The sequence below is a fragment of the Podarcis gaigeae genome (assembly GCF_964106915.1).
Source record: "Podarcis gaigeae genome assembly, chromosome: 2".
NCBI lineage: Eukaryota > Metazoa > Chordata > Lepidosauria > Squamata > Lacertidae > Podarcis > Podarcis gaigeae.
In genome coordinates, this window is record NC_139679.1 from 63,318,733 (window position 1) to 63,343,124 (window position 24,392).

General features: G+C 43.9%; 1 protein-coding gene across 2 annotated transcripts; it reads right to left on the reverse strand.

Moving 5' to 3' along the window:
* Nucleotides 1-1,967: 1,967 nt before the first annotated feature.
* Nucleotides 1,968-22,684, reverse strand: LOC310839780 (zinc-binding protein A33-like). 2 transcript variants are annotated; one of them, XM_083728703.1, is made up of 7 exons: nt 22,539-22,684; nt 21,084-21,359; nt 19,846-19,941; nt 6,795-7,028; nt 4,925-4,944; nt 3,035-3,150; nt 1,968-2,878 (listed from the first exon to the last, which is right to left on the reverse strand). In XM_083728703.1, exons 2-7 carry the CDS (start codon nt 21,354-21,356, stop codon nt 2,337-2,339), a joined length of 1,281 nt encoding a protein of 426 aa, XP_083584829.1. In that variant the 5' UTR covers nt 21,357-21,359; nt 22,539-22,684; the 3' UTR covers nt 1,968-2,336. The 2 variants fall into 2 exon arrangements, with proteins under 2 accessions (XP_083584829.1, XP_083584830.1); XM_083728704.1 differs by having other exon boundaries at nt 22,272-22,667.
* Between the last annotated feature and the right edge of the window lie 1,708 nt (nt 22,685-24,392).

Consider the following 24,392-nt stretch of genomic DNA (forward strand, 5'->3'; position numbering starts at 1 on the left):
TTAATACAGCGTGTAAAACTGGACATTAGATGGGAAAATATTCATTTAAATACTTAAGTTATTGTGTTCTATCAGTTGAGCAGCTGGTCCACCCTGTTTTGCAGGATTGCTGTTGTTGATACCCTGGCATCCCCCACCAAAGGGACTCAAGGCAGCTTACTATAAGAATAGCTAAAAACAGAAAAAAAATTTAAAAACAAGTAAAAATTAATAGAATTAAAACTATAATTATATATACATATATCTGTATTAAAACTAAATTAATAGTTTTTCAACTCCATTAATTTAATTTTTTTTTTAAAAAACTACTACTGTCAGATTTAGTAAAGAATTGTAAAACACTGGCAGAATTTTGGATCTTTTATGACCAAGTAAGTCTTGGGGGCAGCGATGGAAGTTACTGTAAAATTTGAGAGGCAGATTTGTAAAATTGCTGTTACTGTAAAATTTGACTATCTTAGTGGCAGGCAGGAGGACAACTCAGCCCGCTATACTTTGAAATAGCTAATCTTGACAAACAGATTAACTTTGTTAACTCTTTCTATATGGCTCCTGATAAAGGCTGCTGCATGCTAGAACAATCTTGCAAAGAACTGGCTAAGAATTCAATGCCAAATATGAAAGGCATGCAGCAACTGCTGAGCATCAACGCCATCACTCAGCGCCTTCTGTTAGCATGCAGAGCCCTCTGCTGGCAAAATGTGGCCCTGCACCAAGAACAGGAACTCCTTATACCCACTGAAAAAACACGCTTGCAAAAGGAAATTCCACTCTTCGTATGAAGAAATTCTTTAGTGTCAACACTGGGTAAAAGACTGATTGATTGAGCATTTTGTGCACTGCTGCAAAAACAATGACAGCTTGTGAAACTGAAAACTCTTGTGGAAGAATGGGCAGAAGCAAGCATTTATTATTATTTTTAAAAAGTGGTACGGCAAGATGATGTGAAATATAATGAAGACAAATCATGGCGTCCTGGAACAGGCCAAAACTGGCACAAAGACCTTTACGCATCTCTGCTAAATATACAAGCTACTCTGAACTACAGTGGTACCTCGGGTTAAGAACTTAATTCGTTCTGAAGGTCTGTTCTTAACCTGAAGCACCACTTTAGCTAATGGGGCCTCCTGCTGCCGCTGCTGCACGATTTCTGTTCTCATCCTGAAGCAAAGTTCTTAACCCGAGGTACTGTTTCTGGGTTAGCAGAGTCTGTAACCTGAAGCGTATGTAACCTGAAGCATATGTAACATGAGGTACCACCGTACTGTGCTGCAACGCGCCAATGCAATTCTATCATCCAATGGTTCGTCCATGGAGCATAGCTCTGCCAATGCGGACTTAGTCCATGAAGGTGCACCGATCCCAATCCTCTCTCCTGCAATCTGCCATTCTTGTTGCCACTGTTAGGTTGCACTGCTTTATTCAGCACCATTATTCAGCTCTTCACTGTGCCCAGTCTTATTTTGACAATCTAATTTCCTCCACAACTAGTATGAACGATTATGTTGTGTTGTGCTTTTGCATGAGTGTATGTGTTGCAGAGCCTGGGGGTAGTTTTAAGTGTGGCGTAGTCGTTAAGAGTGTTGGAATAGGACCTGGGAGACCAGGGTTCAAATCCCCACTTGGCCATGAAGCTCACTGGGTGACCTTGGGCCAGTTGCTGTCTTTCAGCCTACCTTACCTCGCAGAGTTGACGTGGAGATTAAATGAAAAGGGGAGGGAACCATATATGTCAATTGAGCTCCTTGGAGAAAGGGCAAGGTATGAATGCAACCAACAAACTATCCTTGTCTCTGCCATTATCACTTTTGGCTCCAGCTTTTCTACACCTGTGTTTTTGTATGTGTCTGTAAGTCAGAACGCAGGTCAAAATGTCCAATGGTTGTGGTTGTGTGTTACTGACCCCTAGTGCTTTGGGCTGTATTCCCATCTTATACAGCTGGCAGAAATGACCAGGCAGCACCATCTACAAAGCACAAGGCCCTTTAAGTACACCAGACAGAAGAAAGCATTAACCTGGAGAAGGGGACATAATTATAATTAGGGGGGGGGGGGAATGAACCAGGAACCGACTAATTCTTCTTACTCATCTGCTTTAATATCTATTCTAATACATTCCATCATGTTGATATTGTTTTATGCATTCTAAGAGGTGGTTTTGTCCTATGAAATAGAAGAGTGGGTTGTGGTTTTTTTAAACCTCTTTGCAAAACCGTTCAGTTTCCCTTAACTTGTTCATCACAGCAGGGAGACACACAGGGTAGAACTTATGTGTTCCCAGGAAACAAGAGGGACCCACCAAGTCTTGCTGAATGGAATCAGACTTCAGGATGTTCCTACAGGTTCAGGTGGCAGATCCTCATGGGCTCTGCGTTCTCGCCATCGCCGAAACAAGTGCTGAAGAAAGGGTAGAACCTGCGTGCCCTGGCCTCGTGGAAGGTGAAGAGAAGGGACATGTCCTCGGCATTATAAAAGGCCACCTTCCTTGCCCTGCAGTCCAGCAGGACACCTACTTTTCTCAGCAAGCGCCCAGGATTCAGACGCACCCAGGGAGCGGCTGCAGCCCAATAACGAGACTTCTCCCGCAGCCGTATAGCCCAGTAGCCATTCTTGGGGCATAGCTTGACTCTTGCTGCCCGGTCCACTGAGTCCGCCGCCACTCCCAGGTCCCACTTGGTCTTGGTGCCCACCCAGACCTCCCAGTAATGTCTTCCACTCTCAAAGGACTCCTTCGCCAGCACATTCACACACTGCAGGAAGCGGCTGGGGCTTCTGGGCACAGACTGGGGCATCTTCCTCTCTGTCACTGCCGTCAGGTCTTTGGAGAGGACAAGATTAGGGTGAGCCGATTCAGGGTCCAAGGTCAGAGGAGCAGGAGCTGTAGGAAGAGAATATACCAGGATTCAACTAATTGAATTAATGATAATTCTAAGAAAGAAACTGGGTAGGGTGTCGTCAAATGAGTCTATGAACTCTGTCCTGTTCCCATATCCCCAGTATGCTCTGTTGCAATTGGGGGGTGGGTGCGACTCACCTGTGCAGATCGATTTCAGCATCCTTCTCCAAAATATAAACTGCAGAGGTCCATCATACCGGTCCTTGTGCTGCTCTATATTAAAGGCGGTCAACTCTTTCACCTGCACTGCTGGCCTGCAGAAGAAAGAAATGTCTGCTGAGCAAAACAAGATTCCAGATAAGGAAGTTCTGGAGTTTAGAAAGTGGCTCCTAACCAATCTGAAAGTGCTTAAGCCAGAATAAGGATGGGACAATAAGGCAGTTGCGGCTTGGCCAGTGCCATTTGCTTGGCGCACATAATGGCAGGGAGCGTCCTCAAATTATTGTGGGGGCCAAATCATTCTTTCCCCCTTTCCTTCTAGCTTTCTAAAAACAGTAGCTAAGGGGGCCATCACAAAAGATGTGCATCTCCTGTCCTTGCAATCTAAGTACTCCCTGGGATCCTAGGTCAAAGGGCAAAACACTATCTCTGCTGAACAACCCCTCTTATGCAGGTATTTCAAGAGTGAGGTATCTTTGGAAAAGGACGCAACTCCTAGTGGTTTCAGTACTCCACCTTGGAGTGGGGTGGATTCTGACATAAGCAGGCCACTGGTTCTCCTCTGCCTTAGTGGTTAAGTAGCCTACTGCCTAGAGAGACAGAATGTAGTCGGACACAAGTTCCATGGAAGCCAACTTCCAGAATGGAAACATGCATGATAATAAAATAGAATCCACCAGTTTTGGCACAGTACTCCATAGAAACATGAGCCAAATGCCCTAATTCTCCTCAACATTGACAGCAGCCAAAGAGCAGTCTCAAACCTATCTTATATGGATGTATTTGCTCTCCTTTCTCCCCAGCAAAGTGAGCTGGGAAACGAACTGCTCTGGCAATCTTTCAGCCAAGAGGTGGGATATGGCTGTGTATGCGAGATTCGCCCAAGTTTAGCCATTAGAGAAGCTTGGCAAATCCACAACTTGAGAGAGCGATAATCATTTTAAGGCAGGCCACCAAAACACAGCCCCTGGGTGGCTCATTAAACCTGTTCCCTCATCCTTGCCTTCCTAGGCTACAATAAAATAAAATTAAAAAAGCAAGGTTTTCAAGCAGCTGACAGACAACATTATATGGCAGGTGAGGTGCATTCAGCTTGGTGACCTGCAAAATTTATTTAGGCTCATTTGCCAGGCCTCCTTGTTGAACACAGAAAGAGGCCAGCAGGACCAGAGGCCCCGATTCCAGCTTCCTTTTCCCACAGTGGCTAACCAGATGCCCATGGGAAGCAGGCAAACAAGACCTGAGCATAACACTCTGCCCCCCTGTGATTTCCGGCAACTTGTATTCTGAGGCTATTAGAACATAAACATAGTGGCCCCAGAAGACCATTCTGAGCATTTCCTTGAAGTAATGTGGGAGGACCTTATGAAAGCAGTTACCGTATTTTTCGCTCTATAAGACGCACCAGACCATAAGACGCACCTAGTTTTTGGAGGAGGAAAACAAGAAAAAAAATATTCTGAATCCCAGAAGGCAGAACAGCAAGAGGGATCGCTGTGCAGCGAACCCTCTTGCTGTTCTGGCTTCTGGGATAGCTGTGCAGCCTGCATTCGCTCCATAAGACGCACACACATTTCCCCTTACTTTTTAGGAGGGAAAAAGTGAGTCTTATAGAGCAAAAAATACGGTAAATCCTGGGTGTACCTCAGTGCTTTTGCATTTACATCTTGAACCCTGAGGTCAGCACATCTATGCAACAATGCCCAGAAGGAGAGATCTCTTATATTCCCCAACAGCTTCTCTCCCAACAATTATTTTCCAATGCTTTAAAAGCTACAGCGATAACAGTCCCCCCACCCCGCCAGCTGAGCAGGTAAAATAAGAGGCTCATGAAGACAAAAGCAGCTTTTTTTCTTTCCAGGCACGTACCTAACAGACACATTTTCCACCTGCAAAAAGAAAAGAAAAAAGAGGAGAAAATTAACAAAACCCCTCACTTAATCCTTATTGCAGCTGCTCAAGTAAATTCTCCTGTCCATTTTTTGCCTCTGTACTGAAGTACAGACAATTAAAAACATAATTATGGCCCTACAATTTCAAGTGGCTGCCTGGGAACCACATGGGATGTTGCCTTGAGTTGCATGACGGATGAAAGTTGGTATATAAATGTAATATAATGAATAAATGAATGAATGAGGTGGTAGCAAATTCTGAAGGGGTATGGGCTAGTTCTGATATATAAACACTGGTTTCTGTAAGCAAAAGAGAGATGCAAGAGAAGGCAGGTTCCTCATATCGCCAAGAATGAAAAGCCTGGAACCTAGACAGTATCACTGTCAGCTGTCAGGAGAGCATGCCATACACACATAACAACATTTCCCTTGTCATATTGTACCTCTGGCACGCAAAGAGGCGGAATATATGCACAATCTTGACTGAGAAGTGAGGACATACATGTACCTGCCTATCAAAACAAACGATAACCCACCTTTTGGCTCTAACAAGCACCCTCAAGGCAGCTTGCATTTAAAATTTCAAAATTATACAACCAGTAAAATAAAACCCAAGGTAGTATCACTACCAGCCACCCCATAGAAGTCTGATGATGGAAGGAGATAGATAAGGAAAGGAGTATTTGGGACATTTAGGAAAAAAACATTTAGAAGTATTTTCATGCAGACCTGCACAGCACAGCGCAGCATGGTCCGAAGGCACACAATACAGTAACCTTGGCTGAAACTAAGCACTTCATCCCTACTTCCCCAAGAGCAGCTAGTTCTTATGACAGAACCAGTCTCCAAGCCTGAACTGCTTCTTCATGCCTGTCAGAGGTTAAGGACCATGAATCTCACAGCATGCACAAGCAGATCCTGCTGGAGAAGCAATCTTAAACCTCCTAGCAAAGGCTACCTCGGTCACTTCACAGCACAATCCTGCTGCAGTAACCGTGGCAACCAACTACGGAAAAGCATCACGCCAAGCAACCAGCAATAGTTCAATCTTAGAGGGAGATGGAAAGGGCTGCCTCTTACCATGGGGCCTGGGGAAGAAAATGGCAAGCACTCGTTTTCCTTTATGAGGGAAGTGACAAATAGAAAGCTGTAATGTTGGGTTTTTTTTGTGGTGAGAGAAGTGTTCCAGCCACTGTCTCACCTCTGTTTAAAAGAGAGAGGGAATTTGGGAGGCCACACTTTTAATGGCAGATAAACCTCTTTACATCTCAGTGCAAAGGCCAACAGTTATTTGCCTTCTTTGACAATGTTATCTGGCAGACATTGACAAGGCCTAATTCTGGTCTAGGGCAGAAAAACATATTATTGATAGAGACAAACATTTTCAGTCCGGAGTTTAAAATATGGAAAGACTTCTTTGAACACGCATTTCCCCCCCCCCCCCACCACACACACACACACACACACACACATGACCCACTCCCAGGTCTCACTGCATCTTATACAAAGGCCGAAAGGTCACCAATCAGGTATGCTGCCACAGTGGATTTCCTGCACTAGAAAGGGGTTGAACTAGATGACCTCTGAGGTCCATTCCAGCTCCGACTCTAGGATTTTTTAAGCCTCACTTCCTGAATGCATAGAATGAAGTACAAGATGACACCCTCGCTTGGTAAATCAATCCATAGAAAACTATAGCATTTGCCAGTGTGCAGTGTGATACGCGTCAGGGAATGTGGAGAGGGTGGAGCCTATGACTGAGAAAACGTGAGAAAATACAAATCTGCCTCCGACACCCATGACCCAAACTCCTCTCACCTCAGCCTTGTAAGCATGATGAGTCTCACCTCCAGCAGCAATGAGTTCCCCAGCTCATCAAGCTTTTTCTGAATGTGCTCCATGCTCTTCTTCAGCTCAGTTATCGCCATATTGAGACGTGTGGCATCTCCGTCCAGCTTCATCAACCACTGTTCTTCCTCTCTGGCCAGCCCCGTCAGCACAGCTCTCTCTTCCTCTTGCAAGATCTGATGAAGATACTCAAATTCTGCCCGGATCTTGGAGTTCATTTCACGAGATGTTGTCTGAAACAGCAAAAGGGCTATGTATGAAAGCAACATGTTCAGCCACATCCACAGAATTCTGTGTAATTAAAGGAGGATTGTAAAGCCAAAACATTTGTGGGACAGAAAATACAATATGGTGCCGGTCAAGGGGAGAGCAGCCTATGGCCCTTCTAATATAAAACATTTGCATCCATGTTCATTGGCTTCATAGCGATTTTTGCTGTCACAAAGCTAGGCTGCTTCCATACCAGATGTGTACCATATTTTTCGCTCCATAAGACACACTTTTTTCTTCCTAAAAAGTAAGGGGAAATGTCTGTGCGTCTTATGGAGCGAATATGTGGTCCCTGGAGCTGAATTGCACAGGGGCAAAAAGCAGATCATGCTTTTTTTTTTTTTTTTGAAAGAGGGAAGAGGGTGTTGAAACAAAGCTGCTGATTGTTTGCCGATCAGGGAGAGAGATAAGGGACGCTAGAGATAAAGGAGGGGGAGGGGGGAGATAAAGACAGCAAACTTGCAAAGGGGGGAAACAGGAAGACTAAAGCAATAAGAAGAGAAATTAGAAGAAGGAGCAGAAAACTGCTCCAGCTAAGACACTAAGGCAAACAAGAGGGAAGGGAGTATTGAAAGGAAACAGTTGATCGGTGGGATCAGAAGAGAGATAAGGGCCGCTAGCAGAGGCTGTCTGGGAGGGGGGAGGTAAAAGCCCATGGATCCTCAGGATTTTTGCACTGGGTCACCCCAAATTCTCCATCAGATCACATATAATGTCCATGGCTACAGCCTGCACCAAATAAATCACATATCCACTGTTTCCTGGGTGCAAAAATGTGGTTACAAAGCACGGATCCACATGGATCCTCAGGATTTTGCATTGGGTCACCCCAAATTCACCATCAGATCACATGCCTGTGGCCACAGCATGAACCACAAAAATCATACATCCACTATTTCGTTCAGAATATTTTTTTTCTTGTTTTCCTCCTCTAAAAACTAGGTGCGTCTTATGGTCAGGTGCACCTTATGGAGCGAAAAATACGGCAATCGGGAATTGCCATCCATCATTCAAGAACTGTTTACAAGAAACTGCTGATGCTGTTTCATTACAATACCATTTTTCTTCGGCCCGCCTGTCTTTTTTCAGGACTGACTGGTGGCAACTGTTTGACCTCATAAAACTTAACTGCACTGCCAGTCTTTTCGGCATGGATTAAACTTTTTCAGAGCTGCTACAGCTTTAATTAGAAGCTACCTTGCGGCGTTTGCCTCCTAGGTGGGTCATAAGGAAAGGGTTAAAATGAGTGTGATGTGATTGGCCAATGGAAACAGATAGGAGGAGTTAGGGTTAGAGTCGGAGGTGTGTGAAAATCAGTTGAGAGTGGGGAGTTGGAGAAGGAAGAGTGAGGAACAGTCTGTGGGTTGGTCGAGTTGTGTGGTGAGAGAGTGAGAGGAATTGTTAGGTGGAGTCAGATAGTTAGTTGGGATAATCAGTTTGAAGTTGTTAGGAACGAATAGGACAGTTATGGAACTAAGATTAAGAAACTGACAAGAAAAATTAACTGAAACCATAAGCTTGTTCATGCCTATAAAATAAACTTGATTATTTGTTAATGTTAACAACTGACTGGACTCTGTGTGTACCCGTGAGAAACGGGTTGGTGGCAGCGAAGAAAGCAATCACAGTGGTGCCACAGGGTCAATAGACCATCAAACGTCCGGGGACCCTGTGTGATCGCCACATACCTCTTTATGGCTTATTCCTCTGATTGCTTCCTGCTGAGTGTACCTGATAAATTTCTGATAAATTGCCTCAGGAGTTGACCTTATGTAATCAGTTCCAGAGATGCCTGCTGTTTCTATCCTTCAAAGTTTCCTGCAAGACCATGTGTCTCTCTCTCCATGCTTGACAGACTCAAAGAAGAGATAGGAGCATTTTCTGAACTCCAGGAAGGTTTGGATATGGATAGACATGTCAGCTTTCCTTCTCCACATAAGAAGTGCAGAGGGAGGGGCAGAGTCTCCGATAAGGGGGTAAAGAGTGGAAGAAAGGCCTGTCTGCTATTTCTTTCTCTTTTTTTATCGATACAGCAGCATGAGTGAGAGTCTGAGATACTCACTCCTCTCCTGTGAAGTGGTGCCGCTGATGCTCATCTCTGCTATGCGGAGTGCAAGAACCCCAATCTGAGCTGAGCTTTGGCCAAAGGTGTCTTGTGGAGACCAGATGCACTCCAGAAGCCCATCCTAAAAGCAACTTCTCAGCAAGATGGTCTAGAATTTGAAGCAGAACCTCCAGCAACTCACCAGTGGGAGCACTTGTAAATTGTGTAGTGCAAAAGCATCTAATTCTGAAGAATAAAAAGCATCTAATTCTGAAGAACAATTTCACAAGGTGGAATGTTCTATCCAGAGCCCACCAGACTGAAATGGAGTGGTGGGTGGTGCCCCTATTCTTGGACTGGAGAAGAATAACCAGAAGCTCCCTCATCTCTTCTGTATTCTTGGTAGCACTGGGTTATTTTGTATTGACTATTCTTATTCTTATTATTTATTATTTATACCCCACCCATCTATTACAGCCTTTGGCCTCTCCAATTTACTACTCCCCTGCAAGCAATTCAGGTCTTTTCACTACAGAGACAAAGAAATACTATCAAAGTACTAATCATTCACATTGTCCATCTTTGACCTCCAACGGTACAGTATTGCATTTCTGATGACATGACTAGTATGAAATAGAAAGGCCCAGGTGAAGCCACTTCACGGATGGCATCAAAACAGCCTCAATATATATATCCTCTATCCATGTCTCTCATTATTTGATTTGCCATTTTTAAAAAGTCTTTGCTACACATCACATATGAGGGTTTCCATAGTGAACATCAGTATGCATTATCAGTGATTAGAGTTCATTTTTATTTCAAATTATTCCTTCTGAAGTGCACATTACTTGCAGCTTGCCAATGTCAATAGTGTCTAGTAATGCTTCCTAAACTAGGCCACCCAAGTCCTTTTGATGTTGCTGGCAGACTTCAGCCTCAACTAAAACAATATTATGTCTCTTAAAGTTAGGCCAACTCACAGCTCATTCACTTTTCCCTCAACCCTGCTTGTGGTAGGGTATCTTTATCCAACCTTCAATCCTCACCAATTAGAACGGTTAGTGCAGGATAATCCATTTGTGTTGCTAATCACACTGCCTTTGCCTCCTGGGAAATTACTAACTATCCCCACCCCAAACCCATGGGGGTCTTCTGGTACAAACAGATAAGAGCGTAAGAAAATCCTGTCTGGATCATGCCAAAGTTCCATCCACTCCAGTTTCCCATTTCCTACAATGGCCAACCAGCTACCTCTGAGAAGTCTACAAGCAGTGTAAGAATCCAAAAGTCTGCTGGCTCAAACAAATGGAGGATCAAAGGGAAAAACATGTGTGGGAAATGCTTGTTAATATCCTACCTTAAGAAGATCACCCAAGCTTTCCCTTGAAATAGACCACAGTTACTGAAGTCATATATAACAAGAAACTATGGTTCAGTCAAAAGTGAAAGCTTTCGCTCTTTGTCATGTGCAAAGAGAGAGCCAGCATGGAACAGTGGTTAGAGTATTGGCTAGGACCTGGGAGACCAGGGTTCAAATCCCCACTCAGCCATGAAACCCATGGGGGTGACTTTGGGCCAGTCACGCATCTCAGTCTAACCTACCTCACAGGGTTCTTGTGCAGATAAAATGGAGAGGGGAAGAAGTATATATGCCACTTTGAGCTCTTTGGAGAAAAGGTGGGATATAAACAGAGTAACAAATAAAGGAGAAGATAAGGGAGTGTGAAAGTCAGAAGGTCACCACACTGTTTAGAGACAGATGTCTGAACAGCAACTACACATTGTTGCAACTGCAACCATTTTCTTCCTTCTTCCATGGGACTATAAGGATGTATCTAACCCATTTCCATGTCATAGGTGGCAAAATTATTGCATGTGTGCGCATGCCACTGAGCACTAGTAACAGCAGCTTTCCAGAACAAGCAAACTCAATGCATAACATAAGAACACATAACCATCTCTTATCTGCCCATTTGGTCAATCTTCAAAATAAAATAATAATGAAACCAACAAACACTCTCTCCCCCCTCTCTCTCTCTCTCTCTCTCTCTCTCTCTCTCTCTCTCTCTCTCTGTGTGTGTGTGTGTGTGTGTAAAACATCTGTATGCCAGTTACTATAACTTGCTTCATTTGAAAAATTGCGTTTTCTGATCACAGGTTCTGGTTGCTTTCAGATTGGCATTCTAGGCATCCCTGACAATTGTTTTATTTTTTTTTTTAATAAATTTTTATTAGGGGTTTTTACAAAATAAAGTACAGAAATAAACAACCTTTCTTTTATCTCAACAAAGTTTCATAACTTCTTTGGACTTCCTCACATCTCCCGCTGCCATTTTCATCATCATAAATTTTTCCCAGCAATTTATCATCTAATTTGCAAATTTTATAACCACTCATTTAAATATAATCCTCTGTAAATTAGTTTCTCTTAATCTCACTTTACATCCCATTTCGATCCGATTTTGTGGTGGCCAATTATTTATGATCAAACATCCTACTTAACTTTCCGCCAAATCACAATATTTTTGTAAATAAATCTTAAATTTCCTCCAATCTTCTTCAACCCTCTCTTCTCCCAGGTCTCGAATTCTGCCAGTCATCTCGGCCAGTTGCATATAGTCCATCAGCTGCATCTGCCATTCTTCCAGAGTGGGTAGATCTTGAGTTTTCCACTTCTTGGCGATAAGTATCCTTGCTGCTGCTGTTGCGTACAAAAAGAATGTTCGGTCCTTCTTTGGCACCATCTGGCCGACAATGCCCAGGAGGAAGGCCTCTGGTTTCTTAAGGAAGGTATACTTAAATACCTTTTTCAGCTCATTATATATCATTTCCCAGAAGACCTTCACCCTGGGACAAGTCCACCAGAGGTGAAAGAATGTTCCTTCATTTTCCTTACATTTCCAGCATTTGTTGTCTGGCACATGGCATATTTTGGCTAGTTTAACTGGGGTCATGTACCACCTATAAATCATTTTCATTACATTTTCCTTCAGAGCATTACATGCCGTGAAGTTCATCCCCGTGGTCCACAACCTTTCCCAATCCTCAAACATAATATTATGCCCAATATCCTGTGCCCACTTTATCATGGCCGACTTAACCATTTCATCTTGTGTATTCCATTTCAACAGCAAGTTATACATTCTTGAAAGTACTTTAGTCTTAGGTTCTAACAATTCTGTTTCCAACTTCGATTTCTCCACCTGGAATCCTAACTTTTTATCCTTTTTAAAAATTTCTTGAATCTGAGCGTAATGTAACCAGTCTCGCACTTTATCTTTCATTTTTTCCAAACTCTGCAATTTCCAATTGTTACCCTCTTTCTCTATTATTTCCCAATATTTCGGCCATTTGGCCTCCATATTGGGTCTTTTTCGGGCCTTAGCCTCCAGAGGTGATAGCCATCTTGGAGTTTTATTTTCCAATAGGTCTTTGTATTTTGTCCAGACATTAAACACTGCTTTCCTGACAATATGGTTCTTAAAGGCCTTATTGATCTTAACTTTGTCATACCATAAGTATGCATGCCAGCCAAATGCATTGTTAAAACCTTCTAAATCTAACACATCAGTGTCCTCTAGAAGTAGCCAGTCTTTTAGCCAGCAGAAAGCTGCGGCTTCGTAGTACAACCTTAAGTCTGGCAGGGCAAAGCCCCCTCTTTCTTTCGCATCAGTTAATATCTTAAACTTAATTCTGGGCTTTTTGCCCTGCCAGACAAATTTAGAAATATCTCTCTGCCACTTCCTGAAGCACTCCGTCTTATCCACAATTTGCAATGTTTGAAATAAAAACAACATCTTAGGCAATACATTCATCTTAATAGCAGCAATTCGGCCTAACAAAGAAAGCTTCAATTTTGACCAACTGTCCAAGTCTCTCTTAATTTCAGACCAACATTTTTCATAATTATCCTTAAATAGACTCAGATTTTTTGCTGTTATGTTTACCCCTAGGTACTTTACTTTTTTAACCACAGTTAGTTCTGTTTCTCTCTGAAACCGTTCTGACTCTGCATCTGTCAAGTTTTTTCCCAACACCTTAGTTTTCTGTTTGTTTAGTTTAAAGCCCGCTACCCGACCAAAGTCCTGAATCAATTGTAACACTCTTTTTGTACTAGATTCTGGCTCTTGCAATGTCAAAACAAGGTCATCTGCAAAAGCTTTAAGTTTATATTGTTTCACTCCGATCTGAATCCCTTGCACCAACCGGTCCCCTCTAATCAAGTTCAAGAGCACCTCCAGGACAGAAATAAACAGCAAGGGGGAAATCGGGCAGCCTTGTCGTGTCCCTTTTTCAATCTTAAACTCTTCTGTAACCACATTGTTAACTATCAGTTTTGCCTTTTGTTCTGAGTAAATCGCGTCAATCCCATTTTCAAAACCCCGCCCCACTCCCATTTCTTTTAAATTCCCCTTCATAAATTTCCAAGAAATATTATCAAAGGCCTTCTCCGCGTCTATAAAAATTAGAACTGCTTTAGTGTTAATATTTGTTTGCAAGAGTTCCAAAATGTCAATAATGTTCCTTGTATTAGCAAATAAATGTCTTCCTGGGAGAAAGCCTGCCTGGTCTTTATGAATTATCTCATTTAAAACTCTTTTGAATCTTCCTGCCAAAACGTCAGCAAATATTTTGTAATCCACATTTAAAAGGGAAATGGGGCGGTAGTTCTTAAGTTGTGTCTTTTCAGTTTCTGATTTTGGTATCAATGTGATGAAAGCTTCCTTCCACGATTCAGGCGCCTTCTTTCCCTCCATAATTTCATTGCTGACCTCCAGCAGTGGTTGAATCAAATAGTCACTTAATGTCTTATAGTACTTGGAGGTCAAGCCATCTGGCCCTGGAGACTTGCCCAACTTCATATTCTGAATGGCCTGTTCTATCTCTAGTCGTGTTATTTTACTATTCAGGAGTGATCTATTTTCTTGTGATAGTTTTTTAAGTCCATTTTTCTCCAAAAATTTTGCAATCTCTTCCTCCTTTTGTGGCCCTTGAGTGTATAATTTCTTGAAATATTTCTGGAAACATTTTCTAATTTCCACCGGGTTCTGAATATTCCTTCCTTCTATTTCCAAATTTGTTACTATGTTCAGCTTTTGTCTCTTCTTCAACTGCCAAGCCAGCAGTTTCCCACATTTATTAGCCGATTCAAATGTTTTTTGTTTCATTGATTTAATCTTCCATTCTATTTCCTGATTTATCAGTTTGGAATATTGTGCCTGATGAAGTTTAATTTCTCTCAAAATCGGCTGTGACTTCGGGTTTACTCTTAGTTTCTTCTCTAACTCTTTAATTTTCCCCAAAATCTTGTCCTTTTTCTCATTTTGTAGTCTTTTCTTTATGGCGTTCTGTTGTATCAAGAACCCTCTCATCACAGCTTTGCTTGCGTCCCAGATTGTTCTTTTTTCCACAGCAGTGTTCAAATTTATCTCAAAATAGTCCTTTATTGTTTTTTGGGCCTTCTTGATAATCTCCTGATCTCTAAACAAGTTGTCATTCATCTTCCATCTAAAGGAGCCGGTTGGTAATAATGTCATGTCCATTTTCAACGCGTTATGATCGGAGCAGGTCTTTGGGCAGATTTCCACTTTCTTCACCTTAGGAGCCAGACCTCTAGAAATCCATATTTGGTCAATTCTTGTCCAAGTCAGTTGGGCTTCAGAGAAAAATGTTCCTTCTTTCCCTAAGGGGTTCTTTGTCCTCCATATATCAATCCAGTCCATGTTGTCTGTCATTTCAAAAAAGGTCTTTGGTAGTCTGCCTTCTTTAGTAACCTTTTGGCTTTGTGACCTATCCATGTTTGTAGAAACGATCCCATTCATATCTCCCATCATAATGATGTTATCATAGTCCAGATAATCCAGCATAATCTCATGCAACTTCTTGTAGAATTCTGATTTCCCTTCATTTGGAGCGTAGATTCCTAATATCAAAATTTTCTCTCCTTGGTGCTGTATTTCAATTGCCAAAATTCTTCCATGTTCATCTTTAAATAGAAATTTTGGTGAGAGGCTCTCCTTTGCATATATCACCACTCCTCTCTTCTTAACTAAATCCGAAGATATAAATTCTTGGCCTATCCTTTTATTTACCAATATTTTTCTGTGGAGCCTAGTCACATGTGTTTCTTGTAAACAAGTAATGTCTAGTTGCTCCTTTTTTAATAAGTGAAAGATTTTCTTCCTTTTTTCCGGGCTGTTGCAGCCATTTATATTCCAACTTAAAAGTTGCAGAGACATCCTGGATAGATCTGTTTAGTTTCCTTGGGATGGTATTTTGTTCTGTGAGTCTTCAGGGTTCTGAGGTACAGGCACCTGTGGTGGTTCAGACCCTGAGGGTAGTTCAAGTCCTTTATGAAGGTCCTCACCGTAGGCAGTCAAAAACTTATCCCTATCTTCCAAAGTTCTAATTTTGATCTTCTTCCCTCTAAAGGTAAAAGATAGTCCTTGGGGAAAGTCCCACCTAAAGATGATTGAGTTGCTTCTCAGCAGTTTTACTAAGTCCAAATATTCAGATCTAAGATCCAACAGCTGTTTAGGAATGTCCTTAAAAATCTCAATTCTTTTGTCCGAAATGTTCAAAGAGCTTCCGTAGTGCAGGCCCAAAATCTTGTCCCTTTCCTCCTTTGATCTCAACGTAATCAAACAGTCTCTGGGCCTTTCTCTCTTTGTAAGTCTTCCAAGTCTGAAGGCTGACACAATTTTAAAATCTTCCTCCTCTAAACCCCAGAACTTGGAGAATTCTTTGGTCAGAAACTCAGCTAGATTACCTTCTTCCACTTCTGGTATCGATCTTATCCTTAAATTAATCTCCCTGTTCCGAAGTTCCAACATAGAGAGATAGGTCTGATGTTCTCCGACCTGCTTACTGAGCGGCCTTACTTCTTTTTCCAACTCTCCCACTCTTTGGCTGGTCTCTTCGGCCAGTTTCTGATTTTCACCTGCAGCCTCCTTCAGTTGTCCGATTGCTTGTGCATTCTGTGCAACTTGCCCAGATAATTTGTTTAAAGTTTCTGTATTAAGGTCAATTTTCGCAGTTTGTTGGTCAACTTTCCTCTCCAAAGACTCCAATTTCTCAAGAATTCTCTCTAATACAGAACCAGATCCTCCTGAGGCCATCTCTTCTAGTTGTAAATCCTCAGTTTCTTCCTCCCCTGCCTGTGACAGGGAGGTAACTTTTTCCTCCGAGGGCGAAGTGGGCACAGATGATCTGCGTGCTTGTGAGGCTGCAGTTACGGTTGTCAGAGTTGTTTGTCTGGTTCTTAATCCCTTTCTTTTTGCGCCACTCATTCCAAAAATATCTAGCAGTCAAGGTCAAGCTGAGTTATTCCCATGGGAAAGCTACGGCCCAGATGGTAGCAATCAAACAGAGGGCCGGGAAATAGAAAGTAAAACAATGTTTTTGTTGTAAGTCCTCAATCCTCTAGGGGGAGCATAAAATGTCCTAGGAAGAAGAGTCCATTCCACATACAAAATCTAAACCAATTCTTAGGGATCTTCACAAAAGTAGTTTTAGCAGAGTTGGTTTTAGGTTTGCCACAATATTTCAAGTTGTGCTTACTGGAGTTCCAAAATGCAAGAACGTAACCATTCTGAACTCCCTCAGACTGTCTCCAAGTTTAAATAGAATGTATCCAAATTTGCAGTCTGACAGTTCTACTGCTCAGGCAGTTCTGACACCTGGGCTTCTTAAACAGAATTGTAATCCACAAAGAAAGGAATATATAAGTCCTAATAAAAGTCCAAAAATCAATTGCTTACAGTCTTTAAAAGGAAAAGTAATTTCTGCGGGTGCTCAATCTGAGCTGTCAAAAGTTCTCTCTATGCCTCCACTCCTCCTGCTCTTTGCTTTAAAAATCAATGGCTGCGGAGGACGGACTTCCTTTTCCTCGTCTCTCCGCTTTCAGCTTATTTTCAATATTTTAGTCCCGAAATTTAGTAAAGTCCTCAATTACTCACGGGTTGTTACGTTTTGGAATCTTGTGTTGAAGGAAGAAAGGTCGGCGCTCACCGGCAACGGCAACGCGGCTTCGCTCCGCTGAATGCGCATAGACCCACAGCGCCGCTACCCCCTCTGCGATCCGGAGCCCCTTACGGGGTTCCCTCAACGTTTCGGGGGTAGCTCCTGGCGCCCGCCGGGTCCCGAGACCGCAGGCTTCCGCTGCCTGCGGTTTTCCAGAATGGGTCTCCGCTTCGCCGTAGCGGACGACCCTTTTCCAGCGTAGCTTCCCTCTCCCGGTTAGGAAAGGGCAGCCATTACCGTTCGCGCCGCCTCGATTTTTGCTGTCACAAAGCTAGGCTGCTTCCATACCAGATGTGTACCATATTTTTCGCTCCATAAGACACACTTTTTTCTTCCTAAAAAGTAAGGGGAAATGTCTGTGCGTCTTATGGAGCGAATATGTGGTCCCTGGAGCTGAATTGCACAGGGGCAAAAAGCAGATCATGCTTTTTTTTTTTTTTTTGAAAGAGGGAAGAGGGTGTTGAAACAAAGCTGCTGATTGTTTGCCGATCAGGGAAAGCTGCTGATTGTTTGCCGATCTCTCTCTGTGTGTGTGTGTGTGTGTGTAAAACATCTGTATGCCAGTTACTATAACTTGCTTCATTTGAAAAATTGCGTTTTCTGATCACAGGTTCTGGTTGCTTTCAGATTGGCATTCTAGGCATCCCTGACAATTGTTTTAGAGTGAACTGTTGCACTGTGTCTCCTCGACTGGTGAAAAAGCCACAGTGCACAATGAGCTCGGAAAGAGCATGATGGCTTAAATATATAAAGAGTGTACATAAATGCTTTCAGGGGCGATGTTATCTTTCAAATGTGTACTATGTTTAAATATGACAATAATTGTAACATATCTAGCATAAAAGGAGGAAAGAATGAGACATGAGAGATGGGGATCCTTTTTAATCAAGGTCTGGCAGCTCTCCAAAGCTAGCGCCTGCTCAGGCCGGATATCAGCTGCTTTTAGCAGTCGCTGAACCATCTGGCTCCTGTCTAGGACTTGCCCTACCAGCTAATGATGCTCTACTAAGTGCTCACATTGCCAGGAGTCTTGCTGACATATTTCTTTGCTCTGAGCAGCAGACAGACAATTTTACTGGAGATTCTATGGGGTGCTGTTTTGAATTAGCTTGGCACTGCTCCCTTGGACTTTTAGAGCTGAACAAATAATTGTGAATGAAAAACACAATTTGGGAGAGTCACTAGTGCCAACAACTCTCAAAGTTGCCAATACGCAGAAGTCACTGGGAAGACGCAACCCAAGATGTTAGCCAGGGACTATGCTTAGTTGGCAAATCCCCAGCTGCAAGCTCACCACATAAGAAGTGTCTGCTGGATCAGGCCAGTGGCCCACTGACTCCACCACCCTATTCTCACAGTTGCCAAACATATGCCAATTGAGAAAACACATGAGAAGGACCCAAGCACAACAGTGTTCTCCCCTCCTTTGGTTTCCAGCAACTGGTATGCAGAAGCATATTGCTTCCGGCAATGGAAGGAGACCATATCCCTCAGGGTTGGTAGCCACAAGCAGCTTTCCTCTCCATGAATTTGCCTAATCCTATTTTAAAGCCATTTGCATTGGTGGCCATCACTGCCTCTTGTTTGACTCTGTGCTCTGTGAAGAAGGACATCTATTACACCAACGCTCTAGCCCTAAGGGGTTTCCATTATTCCACTCAGCATGGTGAGTGAGGTGCTACACCATGGCGAGCATGAAGAGCGGCCAACCCTTCCTTCCTCCCAACTTTGAAGCTGTGGTGGTGGAGGTGGGTGGGGGTTATCCAAGCAGCTGTGTGGCACTCCCTGCCACCTGTCCGGCTAAGAGCTGTTTAAGAACAGCTGCATGTTCAGTGTAACTCCCACTGCGGTCCTTACTTGCTTTGGTGCTGGAGAGGCTGAGGTGGCTCTGATGCCCCTGCCTGAAGATGCTTGGAAAAGACTGATGGGAGTGTTGATGGGCATTGTTGTCCAAAGGCCCTTGGGGTAATCCCGCCTTCCTTGTCCGTGACCCTGAGAAGCTTATAGAAAATCAACTTGTCTTGTTTAATTCTGTGTCATAAACCCTGGTGTACAAAAGCTTCTCTCTTCCCTCTATTATTTAAGAGGCATTTTGCTTGTTTCCCCAAGATAAAAACCCAACAGGTTGGATTTGACTAAGTGAAATCTGGCATGTGAAGCCTGGTGACATGGGGAAATTTGAGGTTCTTTGCTGAAGCTTAGTGGCTTTCAGCTGTCTCTCTCTATACCACTCCCAAGTAATTTCCCTACTGCTCAGCTCCCTCTGTGAAAGTGCTGCAATTAGAGGTATTAATCTTCTTTTCTGCTGAGGTGCGTCAGCAGATCAATGGTTATCTGGGCAGATAATTAGTTTGCTCCAACCCCAAAGCAACTGTCATTTATTTGGCGGCTTTATCTTTTTGCCTGTGATTTAAAGCAACCATTAAGATGGGCGGTCACAAAACAGCAAGACACCCCAATTGCAGCCCTGCTGATTTGATAAGCCTGCCGAGGCCCAGCTTTCAGCTGTTTTCTATTTTTGTCCATTCTTTTCTCTAGTTAAGACTCCCCAATTGATCTCTTCCAGCCCTTTCTCACCGGCAATACAAAAGAGCAACACATCTCTTCCTCTGTAGGGAAGCCTCCACCTTTAGAAACTTTGGCATTTCTCATCTGAGCAAGCCAACATGAAACAAAAGCGACCACAGAAGGAAAAGTGGGGAATGTACTGGTACCAGCAGGGTGCAGATGTTCTCTTCAGCTGCATGCTTCATTCTCATCAGTTTCTCACACTCCACCTGGCAAGACTGAAATGCCTCTTGGAGGTGTGTCTAAGAATGAAATAGATGGATAGATAGAACACTTAATCATTATGTGTGCAACAGTCTCTGCCTATCAATTTTAGAGCCAGGATGGCATAATAATAAACAGAGCAAGGATGCAAAACTTCTGGCCTAGCCGGCTTTCCCACTTCATAGGGTTGATAGAAGAGCAAAATGAGGTAAGTCCTACCTCCCTGAGTTTCTTAAATAAAAGCCAGGGTACTGCCCTTAACAGTAACTGCCATGTTCTTTTTCTCCTTTAGAATTGACTTCTGCAGCCCCAGCTTTCCTGTTCTTCCATTACTGCTTGATCAACTGCTACCCTTTCCTCTTCTATTCACTTGCCAATCCCAAACCTCACTCTCCAATAACCCCAGCTGTAAATTAAGCTACGAGAGCATGACTTGCTCAATGTCACTGACTTACCTTGAAATCCACAAAGCTGAAAATCCCACACTAGGCCTATGATGGGAATTTACCTTCCCAGAATATTTAACATGCCTTTTAGCCTTTGTGCAGAATCAACAGAATATGAAACCCGTGACCTTTGATTAAGCGCCTCACGTGATGTGGTAGTCCAGTGCAAACAATAGTGTTGCAATGACCCAAGACAGCAAAGAGGAATAACTACAGAAAGAATACAATCAGCCATTGGACTGAAACTCCCAGGGAGTTAAGACGCTGGGGTAGGAGTAGGGCAAATTATGCAGGGAAAAGAAATCCACTGGGCTCTGCACAAATGACAGGCAAGCCATCTGCTGGCAAACTGAGCTGGAAACAGGGAGTTGAGATTTTAAAAAGACACACAAATATCTTTGTCAAAGTGCTATTTGTCTTTGCTTCAGAGGCTGCAGGGGAGACTGCTTGATGGGAGATTCTGTTAGAATCAGAAGGTGACAAATGGAATTTTCCACTTGTCCAGAATTCTTGGTCCAAACAAGTCTGTCCCACACTTCCTTGAATCTTTCTATACAGTCCCAAGCAACCCTCATACTACTGTACAAGGTACCCCTGCCTAGTTCATATCTGACCATCCTGTTTTGTAGCTAAGTTGACCACCTGAGAGAAATGCCAAGCCCCACAATTCATTGAGGGAAACACTCCAGGAGGAAAGGAAGTAATAATCACTGCCTTGCCACTCAGCTGCTCACCTGCATTTTTTTCTTGTGTTCCTCAGAGGTGCACCTCCGAACTGTCTCCACTACTCCAGAAACAAGGTACTGGGGACGGAAGGACCTGGTGGGGAACTTTTGCCGGCATTGGGGGCAGGTGGCAACTTTTGAGCTCTTATCCCAATAGCTCTGGATGCACTCCCTGCAAAAGTGGTGCATGCATTCCAGCATGACTGGGTCTCGGAACAGATCATAGCAGATGGCGCAGGTCAGCTCTTCCCGGAGGCTCTGCTCCCCGCTCCTATGGGCCATTTCCTGCACAGACACAAGACACATTCCTCACTCTACCTGCCACAAACCCCTAGACTCCAAGGTCCGAACCTCTCCTGCACATTCACAAAACCCTGCGGTTGCAACACATGCAAACAAGCTAGCTGTGTGCATGGTTCTGTTGCACACTCACGCTAAAATGTGGCAGGTACAGAAACAAACAGCTGTCCTTTTAGGCCGGGCAACCCCAAACTCAGCCCTCCAGATGTTTTGGGACTACGATTCCCATCATCCCTGTCCACTGGTTGCGTTAGCTAGGGATGGTGGGAGTTGTAGTCCCTAAACATCTGGAGGGCCGAGTTTGGGGATGCCTGTTTTAGGCCTTTAACAGCAGTAATAATAGAGTTTTAGGACAACCTCTACAAATTCAGATGTGCCAAGGAGAAAAGCAGCACCAGATGCATATCTGCCTATTCCCATGGTTCCCAACATGGGGCACACACCCCACAGGGGGGCAATTTGATTTTTAAGGGGGGCAATTCGAGAATGAGTTAGACCAAGTTAATGGCCTTTTAGACTTCCTCCACCTGAACAGGAGTTCACTTTTTGAGTAAGAAGAATTATTAGTGGGAACCACTGGCCTACACGCAAAGGCAGTGTAGTGCTTAGAAAGGGTGCCCTCCATACATTGTTGGTCCCACCAGCCCTAGCCAACTTGGCCAAAGGTCAGAGATGAAGGAAGCTGTAAGCTACCCCAGCTTAGTATGTCAGACAAGGGCCCAGGAGACCAGGGTCCAAACCCTCATTCAGCCACCTTGGGCCAGTCACTATCTCCCAGCTTAACCCACCTCGCAGGGTTGTTGTGAGGTGAAGATGGAGAGAGGGAGACCACGAGCTCCTTGGAGGACAGGTGGGCTATAAATGTAATAACAATAACAATAAATAGGAGGTTGCCACCTTAGCAGCTGCCCTACAGGCAAAAATGCAGCCCAACACCTCCACGGCAAGGAAAGCAACACCTGTCGAACTGCTGTTCCTTCAAGGCAAAAACGAGCCTTTTCGTCGGAAGACCCACGGAAGGAGCGAAGCAGACAGTCGGGAGAGCGGAGACGCCAGCTCTCTCTCTCTCTCCCCCCCCCCCCCCAAATCCCTCTTCCCCCCTGTGCAGGCCACGGGAGAGGAGAAGGGCTGCGCTGGGGCTGCTTGCCCCGGCTCCGGACTCACCGCCTGACGGGGACGCCGCTCTCCTCCGCCGGAACCCTACCCGCCGCCCGCTCTCGCGCTTTGGCTCCCCGCGCGCCACGGACCCTCGGCCCAGGCGCTCCAACTTTCACTTCCCCTGCGCGGCGCGCCTGCCCCGCGGTAGCTGAGCGACGGGCGCTCCCCGCCAATTGGGGCAGGCCCTGGGAGGCTGCGTCGCCCTCCATTGGCCGGCGAGGGAGATCTGCTCCGCCGGGGCCCTCGGCGGGTCTCGAGAGCGCGACTCGGACGCCAGGCGGCGGGTTGGTTGTTGCACCAGGCTTGCCCTTGCGGGAGGCGGAATGGGGCAGTCTCGGCACCTGGTGGTTGTTGTTTTCATAATCGTTTTTATTGATTTTCAAAGATATAAACAGAAAACAAAATCCAAATCTCGAGATTGCTCTGAATCTCCTGACTTTTCCCCTGTCCCTTCCATGGGTCCTTTTAATTCTATTTTCAACTGCATACCAGTACTTCTCCAATTTTTCATCTTCCTAAATTATCTATGCGTTCTGTTATTTTATTACAAGTGTGTTTAAAATCCTGCTAAGGTTTTGACCTGTTCACAATGATTTTGTATATACATTATAAACACGGGAAACACCTGGTTGTTTTTAGGCCGGAGATCTCCTTGGTGGTGGTGTGATTCATCAACGTGGGCAGTGTCGCTGAGCAACTGGTGGTGGTGGTACTACTACTACTACTACTAATAATAATAATAATAAAAACCTTTGCATCATTCTCGCCCACCAAAAGGAAGGAAGGTTGTTAGAAAGTTAGGACTCAAAAGCCAGCTGTTGGCTGTGGCGTTGATGGTTCTGAAGTACAGGGCAGAAGTACAGGGGAAGCAAACAGCAGAGTCATAGGCAGAAACAGGAATTAAACATCCACAACCATGTCCTACCATCAAGCATATTTGGGCATCATCATATGTATGTGTGTGTATGAGCGCAGCATTTTCTATCTTTTGTACATATCTAACAACAACAACAATTCCATAACAACCCCACCCCTGCCCACCATCATCTATAATCCTCTACAAAAATGAATTGCTGTTTTTAAGAGCTTGGTCTCTTGAAGAGTCTGCTGAGTTTCACTCTATAAAATGTGTAGTCACATTGCCTTCAAAATGCATCCCAGTGTGGTGAGGAGAGGGATCTCCTTTTTCCAGGAGGGCTTGAGCAGGCCAGTCCTCTGCTTCCAATGCCATCCTGTTCTTCAGCTTGACACATCAACATACCTGTAAATGCACCTCTAGACACTGTGTTGGTCCCATACTGGCACATTCAGGTTGCACAATTAAAGATGATTTGACACTTAGCCCAAGAAGCCTTACTTCCCCAGCTAAGGACGTTCCCAGAGACCCTGTTTATTATCAGTGTTCATCCTGATTGGTATGCAGGAAGATTAGATGATGTTGGCTATTTATTGAGCATTCATTATGATTAGTTTGCAGGGAGGTTAGATGATGCCAAGTCAAGGAAAGTGTTATCCTGCACTTTCCAGCCATTTTATCTGCCGCTATCCTTATCACAAAAAAGTCAAATCTTTGGGGAAAGCAGGTGTGTTGCACAATACCTCCTAATCAACAATAATTAACGCTTGAATTTTCTGGTATGTATTGAGTCCAATCCAAAAATACTAGCAGCCTAAATTGGATGGCTTTCAACAAGGAAAGTGGTAGGAAAAGGAACTGGAAAGTTTGACCTTGTCTAACGTTGCAAGCATTGTGCAAATCCCCCAGAATGGATGCTCAATAAACAGATAATATGGGAGTTAATAGGCCCTTGTCAAGCCATCTTCTACTTTTTTCCGGAGTTCCTTTAATCTACAAGTGTC